General features: G+C 42.2%; 1 protein-coding gene across 4 annotated transcripts in view; it reads left to right on the top strand.

The window, feature by feature from the left end:
* The first annotated feature begins 2,898 nt into the window (after window positions 1-2,898).
* Window positions 2,899-10,304, top strand: part of EGFL6 (EGF like domain multiple 6) — a 68,269-nt gene continuing 60,863 nt past the window's right edge. For 2 of the 4 annotated variants that reach the window (XM_034756943.1, XM_034756921.1), the window contains exon 1: window positions 3,200-3,524. In XM_034756943.1, coding sequence (XP_034612834.1) covers window positions 3,448-3,524 — 77 coding nt within the window. In that variant the 5' untranslated portion in view covers window positions 3,200-3,447. Of the gene's footprint in view, window positions 2,977-3,199; window positions 3,525-3,677; window positions 3,914-10,304 lie in introns of those variants that run through there. The other 2 variants (XM_034756935.1, XM_034756927.1) reach the window with 2 other exon arrangements.

Raw genomic sequence — 10,304 nt, 5'->3', positions numbered from 1 at the left:
CATTACCAGTCCTATACAGTCCCCCAATGGATGGCATTTACACCTTTTAAAATGCTTATGGATCATTTTAATTTTCAACAAGTTTATATCTTGTTACAATTATGGTTTTCAATAAGGAACTCTAAAGTTTTGATGTTGCCCCCTCTATGATGAGATGATGGGTTGCCAACCCTCCAGGATTGTCCTGGAGTCCCCAGGAATTAAAGATTAGACTTTAATTAAAGATTGTCATGTGATGAAACCTTCAGGAATACCCTTAACTAAAATTGGCAACCTATGAGATGATATAGAGTTTGCACAAGGCCACTTTGGGAGGAAGTCTGCAGTCACAGGAGACAAAGGAAAAATCAGCAGGGGAGCCCATCATGGGATATTTAACATCAAGACTGGATGAGAAATGCAGAGAAATGTCAGACTGTTGTATGGGTTTTGGATAAAATATTATATTTTGGTAAGTTTTTGTTTTTTAATGTGAGCATGGTGGGGAGACTTAATGATCACGCTGGGTAGAGTTCAGATAGAGTTTAACAGGCATTTCTGCTTAAAACACTTGTACTTACAAGGAGTAGAAAGGATTGATCTTGTGGTTAAGGAACAGAAGTTGCTATCAGAGATCTGGGTTTTATTCCTGTCTCTGCCACGGATGTCCTGTGGGATCTTGGACATGTCATTTAACTTGTTTTAGCTGCTGCTTCTGTCAAATGAGGATAGTGCTTCTTACCTAGCTCGCAAGGGTGTTGCAAGACTTAATTGTTTATAAAGAGCTAAGATATCATTGACTGGAAGGTGTTATACAAGTGCAAAGTATTTTTACTAGACAAGGTTCCTTAAGGCAGTGCTTCTCAAGTATCTGATGTGGGGGACCAGCAATTTTTTTTTCCAAAGTGCCAGGGACCGATGCTATATTATTATCCTATTTGACGCTCTAATGAGGAAACTCGCCGTGGACCGGCAGCCGATGGCTCGTGGACCGGCACCGGTCTGCGGACCACCACTTTGAGAAGCACTGCCTTAAGGCACAGCTTTGCCTGCTCTCTATTGAGTCAGATTCGTTATTGTGATTAGAAATGGGTGAATAATCTGCAAAGAATAAATTACTTCACAAATTTATGGGAGGGTTTTTCAGCTCTGGAAATGTCATAGCAGATTTTGAATTTGTCATATGACTGTATTTCACACATCTTTTTGAGAATACTTTACCTTTCTGAATTGTTTGTGAACAGCATTGCATATATTTGGTATAGTCTGGTAAAGTTTGAGCTGTTGTGGTTACTCAGATAAGTTACATTGCATCAAGTCAGATTCTGGCATCAGTTACTCAAGATACATACTGTTGTAACTCTGCATTTGCACAGCTATAAATGGGATTGAAAGTTTGCCCCTTGTTTCTGTTCACTGACCGAACCCATGCCCAGATATTGCCGGTGAGAAAACTGAATCTGAATCCTTCCCATGCTGCCAGAGCCAAATGCTACATTAAGGCACAAACAAGGCTCTGCCATCCCTGTCTATCCTGGACTGCTCTTTGCCTGTCCTCTGTGCTTAATCCCTTTGAAATCAGGTGATTAGCCAATGTTTGGGGTCTTGTGGTTTGTTTCTATAAGGAGGAGAAAATAGAAGATGGAATTGGGTATTTATTTGATGCAAACCTTTTCATTTACAAAGAATGTCGATGGTTTAACACAGACACTGGTGTCAAACAATGATGCACTCTCTCACCTCTTCTGTTTGGCATTACCATTGACCTCATTATGAGAGAAAGCGTAGACCAATGCAAAACAGGCATTGCATGGGTCAACAACAGGACACTAGAAGATTAAATTTTGCTGACAACGCAGCTCTTTTGAGTGACTGTTCAGCCAACGTGCAAGTCAAGATTGAAAGTATCACAAAAGAAAGGGTTAATAGTTATGAAAAATAAATAAATCTGAGAACCCCAGCAGCTCTGAACTCACGCATTATGTTAGAAGGCAAAGGAATACCGGGGTGAGTCAATTCTCATATCTTGGCAGTAGCACTGAAGCCCAGGGGGATGTCCAGAAGGAAATAATGTCATGAATTGGCAAGGTGGCAGCTGCTTTCATTAGCTTGAACAAGACTTGGTCACTGAAAATCTATAGTTTAAAGACCAAACTCACTCTTTAACTTAAATGTTATTTCTACCTTAGTATAGGAATGTGAAAGCTGGAAATCCACCAAAGGTATAGACGCATGTCTAAATGTCTCTGGAAGAAAAAATAGCTCAGGAGAATACTAGATATATAACAAATGCCAAGATTCCCTAGGAAGTTCAACAGCTTCTTATCTCCAAAGTTATCTAGAAAAGAAAATGGAAATATGTGGATGCATAGGTGCTGGAACCAGGGTTGCTGGAAGTGCTGCTTTGCCCCCTGTTTGAAGTGGTTTCCATTATATACAGGGTTTACAGGCTCAGCACCCCATTATATAAATTGTTCCAGCACCCCTGGTGGGATGTGTTAAGAATGAATGCTCATGCCCTTCAGGGCAGGGACCATCTCCCGCTCTGTTTGTACAGTGTCTAGCACAAGGGAGTCCCATTCTTGGCTGGTCTTAGGCATTGTCATACTAAACATGTTAAATAACAATAAATGTTTGCCATGGCAGGGGGGGTCGGGGGCAGCTGGAGGAGAGAATACCCATAAATGCAAACATGAAACACTTGGTTTGTAAATACACTTATGCCTGAAATTCACTTTCCTTCATGTTTGCACCACTAAAATCAATCGCTGTTTGCAGAAAGCCAGCACAAAACGCGTGGGAATGTTTATGGGAATTTGTACTGTCCATGATTAACCACTTCTGTAAGCGGGGTTTGTCAGGAGTCGGACTTGTCAGTGTCACCCTTGTTTTACTTCCTGAATTAGGTGCCATCAGCCTCCACTTCACAGGTGAAGCTGTGTTAAACACCGTCTGCCTTTCTCTTCCTTCCCCTCCTCTCGGCAAGAAAGAATCTGGGTAATGCTGAATTTCTTTTCTCTCTCTTTGCGGTGGGTTGGGGGGAGTTAATTACTGGGTTGGTTGGGCCCAACCCGGGCCCACCTTTCCCCGCATCCCAAGCTCAGCGGTCATTGTATGTCACTTGCTTTGAAGCGGCAGCAGCGTGCAAAGCCCAGCGTGTGTGTTGCTGTAGGCGGGTCCCCCGGTGGAAGCGAGTGACCCGCCCCCAGCCTACCCGTGTTTTATTTAACCAGATCCCGGACTAGCAGCGTTTGGGAGGGTGGGGGGCAGCGGTGTGGATGTCCCCGCTGGCGGAGCTTCCCGCAATCCTCCTCTGCTCACCCGCCCGCCGCCGGTGCTGGCTGTCCCTGGCTGCTGCTAAACCTCGCTCAGGAGTCCCGAGTTGGCACTGGAGGGTGGGGGAGGTAAATCACACCCACAAAGGGAGCAGCACAGAGCTTCCCCCCCGCTTCTCCTTGCAGCTCAGACATGGGGCCGATCGCTTGCAGCGCTTTGCTAGCCACCCTGCTGCCCTTTGTTACCCGCGGATTTGCTGACACAGCCAGGTTAGTAGACCAGGACCGGCCCAGGGCACTGCTCTCCTCTGCATTGCACGGAAGCCCCGCGGGGGCCATGCAGGGGAGGGTGAAATTGGGGGTGGTGATCTGCCTGTCTCTCCCAGCTAAGGAGCGCTCAGACCCTAGGCGAGAGCGGGACAAGCTCTCTGCAGTGACTAGAGCAGAAGTCGTGCGAACCATTAATGCGCCGAGTGTCCGCTCTTTGTTTCTGCTGGCCAGCGATCAGGGAACGGGCGCAGTACAGATGTGTTGGTTAGTCTCATCTGGTTGCCGAACGCTTCCTGGGACATATTTCACCCTGTGGGTTGTCCGCCAGCTGTTTGCTTTGGCCGTCTCTTCCACGGTTCGCTGTCGGGGATGTGTTTCTGCTCTGATGGGTGAGTGAATCTCTTCAAATTAAGAGGAAGGAAATCAGAGATATCAAGGTGGCGATAGAAACACTTTTCCTATGAACATTTGCACAGACACCTGTCCACCTCTCCTGGTGAGACTGTTTTGCTTTCTGCAACCATTCATGAGAACAAGAAAAATCACTTGTACTAATGATAACAGAAAACTAATACAAAGGGCTGTTGATTTTTTTTATTAAATTAATACAGTATTTGCAATTTTTTCTTCAGTATTTTCCCAGTTCTACTCAAATGTATGTTAATTTAAGTTTTTCCCCTATTCCTCTACATGATGATCCTTTTTAACAACATATATGTTGGGGATGGATTATATAATGTGTGTGTATTGGATGTGTATTGCTATACGTGTGTTAATGCATGTACATAGGTACATATATTTGTAATGTACCAATCTCATGATACCTAGGTATAAGTGTAAAACATATATTATGTGAATTGAAATTAGAGAGAGACCCAAGCTGAACATTTCAGAATCAGATTCCTAACAGTGCAAAGTTTTGGAGCATTTGGATCTAGAGTTTTAGGTTGATCCATTATAAAGATAGTGAGGAGGGGGTGTGAAATGTGGATTCTAGTTAGGAATTTGCAACTTCATGGGTGGCCATACCTGGAGTTTTGTTTCGAGCCTATCACTAGTTTTAATGTGTGTTATTCAATTCAGGTTTGAACACCTGCTTTTGCTTTTTCCTTCTTTAACTGGTTTCTTATCAGTGGCTGTTGTAGCAGCTGATTCTGGAGGGCAATGATCCTCTTGAACTTTGATTGGGTGCAAGCAGCGGTTTGTGGTGATCAGCTTTTCCTATTTATGCTGTTGCTGCCTAAACAGAGAGATTCTTGTATGGTACTTTGACTGACAAGGATTTAATAGACTTTCCATAGGCATCTATATCTTCATGTGTTTTCCCCCAGAGCTCTGGATGCATCAAACCCTCAAGCATTTTCCAGTAAGTAGGTGCAGATAGATGTGTTTAAATTAAGAACTGCTTGTTGGTACAGCTCTGAGTATAGCTAGGTTCACCAGATAGCAAGTGTGAAAAATCGTGACGGGGGTGGGAGGCAATAGGCGCCTACATAAGAAAAAGCCCCAAATATCAGGACTGTCCCTATAAAATCAGGACATCTGGTCACCCTAAGTATAACGCTACTGAAGAGACAGTTATTAAGACCTTCCCTCTATTTTACAGACTATAGACTAAACTTTCCCTGGAGTAATTCCGCTGAAGTCAATGGGATTACACTGGGGATGGCTCTGGCTCTAACTTAAAAAAACCTCAGGAGATATAGATGAATACAAAGAGGGTAAGCAAAATACAGAAAGCTATAAATTGTCCTTCTCTTAAATTTGCTTGTAGAAATAGACACTCTTAATAACCATATGTTAAAGGTCTTTAAACATTTGTATCCCACAAGGAGAACATCGAGGTAAGGTCCAGCATACAATTTTGAGAGGGAATTAACGAAGTTATTCAGTATCAGACAAACTTTTCCAGGGTTTCACATTCAGAGTTAAGCAAAAAGCCATAAAGACCCCAATAAAATAGTAACTATTAAAAAGGAGAATTCATAGCAATTAGAGATGAAGTTTTCAAGATGTAGCATGGTTTATTTGTTTAGCATTAGGATCATGAACTGGTATGTTTCTTATCAGCTAGTGGAAGTGTGCTGTTCCAGCATGTTCAGAGCTGTCAAGTGCTCAGTTTTTCAGGAACTGAACAGGGACTCAAGTGTATGAACTCCAGAGCTGCTCATATAGAAAACACATTTTGCACTTCAAGCAGGGCATCCGTAACCAGCATTATGTTCGAGTTAGTTATTTCTTGAGGTTTTATGCATTTGTGTTTCAAGCTTTTTCAGAGGCCTGAAATTGCAGAATGAAAGCATTTCAACAGAAAATGTTTCTTTGATTTTTTTTTTTTTTAGCTGAACCAGTGATGTGTTGTATAAAAACCTCAATTATATAAAATTAAACCAGGAAATCTGAAGACTGATGCTTGCTCCATGTCCAATGCATGGGTATGACAAGACAGATTGGTGGTGGCGGTTCCCAGTGGGTTTTTTTGGCCAAGATCAGAGTTGCATCTTGTTCTAATAAAAACAGACTTTAAACATCTAGATAGAAGGGTTAAACAGCATATTAAATAGATTTTGTAGAGGATACTAAATTAAAGGGACTCAAAAATACCAAGTATCCTATAGAGTTTAGAAATATGAACAGAAAATAGCAAAATTAGAATCAGCCTTGAAAAACTGAAGTTAATACTAATATTTTTCTAAAAGGAAAAATAATCAGTCACTGAAAAGGCCGAGTCCTGGAAAGAAATGATAACAAAAGGAAACATACAGGTCATAAATTGTTAAGAAACAAGCTTGCAGAGAACTAAGAAAGACGAGAAGAAAAGATCGATAAGATTTTTGCAGTGTGGTCAGAGGCATCATTGTGGAGCAGATGAAAATGGATCTTTTCTTTAAAGTTCAGGTTATTCTACATATTAGGGATGAAATTCTGGTAAAACTTCCATTGATTTCATTGGGGCCAGGATTTCACCCTAGGCCCTAGTCTTGCAGTACTAATTCAGGAAAAACTCCCATTGATTTAGACGGGAATGTTGTAAGCAAAAGGACTGTAGAATCAATCCATTTGAATACTGTGTTCAGTTCTAGGTCTTTCATTACCAGAAAATATATTTGAACTGGAAACAGTTCAGAGAATAGTGACAAAATGGTGACATGCTGAAAAGAATGGCTAAACATTAGAGAAAGAATTAAAAGAACTAGATTTGTATAATGTGATTAGAGGGAGATGGGCATGAAAACAGTCTACAGTTATTTAAAGGGTAAAAAAACCAGGGCTGAGTTGTGCCTTTGAGGCATAACCATGCTGTAGAGGGTTTTTTGAGGGGGGGGGAAGGGGCTGGGAGGAGGAGGAAGGGCATGATGGAAACCTTAGGCAAATTCTTGCTGACTCAGCCAGAATTCCTCCTAGGGTTCTGAAGGAGCTCTCGCTGAAGCTTCCCCCTGGGTACGTCTTCACTACCCCCCATGTCGGCGGGTAGCAATCGATTTATCCCGGATCGATATATCGCGTCTCGTTAAGATGCGACATATCGATCCCCGAACGCGCTCACCGTCGACTCTGGAACTCCACCAGAGCGAGCGGCGGTAGCGCGGTCGACGGGGGAGCCACGGCCGTGGAACCTGCGCCGTGTGGACCCCAGGTAATTCCATCTAAGATACTTTGACTTCAGCTACGCTATTTGCGTAGCTGAAGTTGCGTATCTTAGATCGATTTCCCCCCCACCCACCCCCAGTGTAGACCAGCCCCATGTCTCATAACCAGAGTTGGCTAGGGCAAAGTTGGGAATATCCTAGAATATTAAGGTTGGAGGTCATCCAGTCCAACCCCCTGCTCAAAGCAGAACCAACCCCAACTAAATCAAATGATAACAGAAGATAAATGACAGGGATTTGTGCAGATTGATTTGTTTTTCATGAGAGGTCATAACTCAAAGTAAAACAAACACACGGCTTCAAATGACACAGTGTTTAAGTGTATGTATACAGTACATACCATAAAGCATACCTATTATTTATGGGTGTATCTGTCACAAGTTAGCAATATAGTCTGGGGTAAGAAGAGAGCCAACTCTATTTTTTTTTTCTCATATCATCCTTAACACTGATTGGGTCACTTCCTCAGTTACTCCTGGGGGAATTCTGCACCAAAAAATTAAAATTCTGCATACAATATTTTAAAATTCTGCACATTTTATTTGTCAAAATAACAATATAATCACATCAGCTTCAATTATTTTGGTAATTTATTTCAAAATACTTGTCAGCAACTATGTCTGTAACAATACAGACAACAAAAAAGATCCAGGAAATGTGTTTTTTTTTTTTTTTTTGTCAAATAGATTCCTTACTAGTCATATTAATACAGAATTCTGAGTAATACATCTAAACTATAATACAGAAATGTATTTCCCGCACCCTTCTGAAGCAGTGCAAAGGCTTGGCTGAGTCGGGGTAATGGAGGAGCTGAGGGAAAGGGAAGGAGCCTAGATGTGAACTTGGAGGGTTGTTGGATGTAGGCAGAAGTATGGAACAGGGGTTTGAGGGGTTTTTTTTTTTTTGGAAAGGGATGGATTGTTAGGGATCCTCCACCATGCAGACCCTGGCTGACCCCTAGCCTCTTTCATTCAGTTAGGCACATTTTTCCCTGTCTCCATGTGTCCCTGTACCCCCTCCTTCCTATCCCAAAGTGGCCCTATACCCCTACTCAGCCATCCCACCAACCCCATGTGACCCTGCACCCCCACTCCAATTCAGCCCCCCAGTCTGTGACACGCAGCCCATGTGTCCCATGCTGTCCATCTCCCCCCCCCCCATATCCCGTGTCTCCTGACCTGACCTCATGGGCAGGCACTGTGAGGAAGGCAGCTTCTCTTCCCTGTGCGCAGTTGGGGCTGGCCTGGGAGCAATTGCTCTGTTCTGGCACCACAGTGGCTCCTCTAAAAGGCATAACTGCAGCAACTTTCCTGCAGAATGTATTTTCTGGGGGGGAGGGGGGAATAATTCTGCCCAGCACATGAATTCTATGTGAGTGCAGTGGTGCAGAACTCCCCCAGAGTTCTAAGTGCACTGTGCTACCTATAGATTCAGTTGCACAATACTCTAGCTGTATAGTTCTACAGTCTAATCAGAATCATTCATTTACATTTTAAAACTCTGAGCCATTTCAAGATAAGGTTAAATACATGTGCATATATTCCTCCATAGAACAAAAACCACAACCTGTCAGTGGGACTGCACTGCCATGTGTGTTTAGAAATAAGAATAGAGAGAGACAAGAAGTCAGTTTTTTAAATCTTTTTTTCTAATATTTTTCCTTATATAAAGTCATCCTGGTACTATTCCATTGGCTTCAATGGAATACACAGTGCATTTGTACCAGTGATGAATTTGGCCGCATGTGATTTTTCCTTATTTTTTCATTGTGTGCATAGTTCAGCTTTTGTTTTTTAATCAGTACTTCTGCAAACATTCCTAATGTTTCCCCATGTTCCACTTGATATGTCTTTCTTCTAATGCCTTCATGGCTATGTGCTTCCTCTATTATCAGCACAGTGGGCCTGATTCGCAACTACCCTATGTGTTTTTACACCACTCTGTAAAGTGTAAATGGAGCAGGCACCTTAAGGTGTATGTTACCTACATTTACATTGACTTTAATGCTTCTTTCCAATGCCAGAGGCATGTCAAAAGACATCAGTGTCAATGAGAATTAGGCTGTGTTACCTCCTATCCATGTAACAGAGGGGTAGCCATGTTAGTCTGAATCTGTAAAAAGCAACAGAGGGTCCTGTGGCACCTTTAAGACTAACAGAAGTATTGGAGCATAAGCTTTTGTGGGTGAATGCCCACTTCATCCTATCCATGAATATGTACCATTTCTTTCTGCCTTTTAACTTTCTAACTGCAGCTGCACAACGGAAAAGCTTTTTGAGTGTCTGCTTTTATTGTTTTGTTTTAGTTGAGACTGACTAGATTGAAACAAGTAATTCAAAATGGTGGGAAATAGCCTTGATTGTCAAACTTTACAGCTGCAATAAAGAAAACAGATAACCATCTGAGGAAATGCATCACTTTGGAGCTGGTGATAGGATGCAGCCCTTCATGCAACCATGGAAATAGTCTTGCTACTCTGCTTTCTTTATTCTTAATTTTTTGATAATTTTCTACTCCCCTTTATTTCCAGTTCAGAAATATACCACATCTTATTATTGGTCTTCCAATTTCACCAAAGGCTTACACACCACTTGGCCAAAAGTGTTCTCCAGTTTTGGATACTTCCAGGGTTGGTGCACATCTCAGGAAAGATTATGGCCTGTTATCAAACAATGTTGAGTATGAACAGCTCCCGTTTGCTTCAGTGGGACTTCGGAGACCTCAGCACTTCAGAAAAATAGGTCTGGAGCCTCTCCTGTCAGGCCTCTAAAATTAATGGCTCCTTTGGAAAGAGGTTGGCTTAGCTGTATCCAGAAGTGAGATCACTGGAATATTTGCTGATTTGTTCTGTTAGGTCTGAAGTCTTGCATGAAATATTGTCACTGGAATTTAAAGGATCAGAGTAGCTAGGCCTTCCAATTTAAAAACAAAAACAAAAAAACTAAAAGAAACATAGATTATATTAGGGCATTTGTTCTCAATGAAGCTTGTGAGCTGGGGGTGACAGGCTCATTGCTTAATGGCAAAAGGTTTATTCCTCAGCCATTCAGGTCTTTAATGCTTTTAAATTCATCATTGATCCCGGTGTATCTCAAAGAAGGGGGATGAGTTGAGACATCTCTCTTGGTGA

The sequence above is a fragment of the Trachemys scripta genome, chromosome 1 (assembly GCF_013100865.1).
Source record: "Trachemys scripta elegans isolate TJP31775 chromosome 1, CAS_Tse_1.0, whole genome shotgun sequence".
NCBI classification, from domain to species: domain Eukaryota; kingdom Metazoa; phylum Chordata; order Testudines; family Emydidae; genus Trachemys; species Trachemys scripta.
The sequence above is the reverse complement of the archived record's forward strand: the minus strand, read 5'-3'. Positions and strand labels throughout refer to the sequence as shown.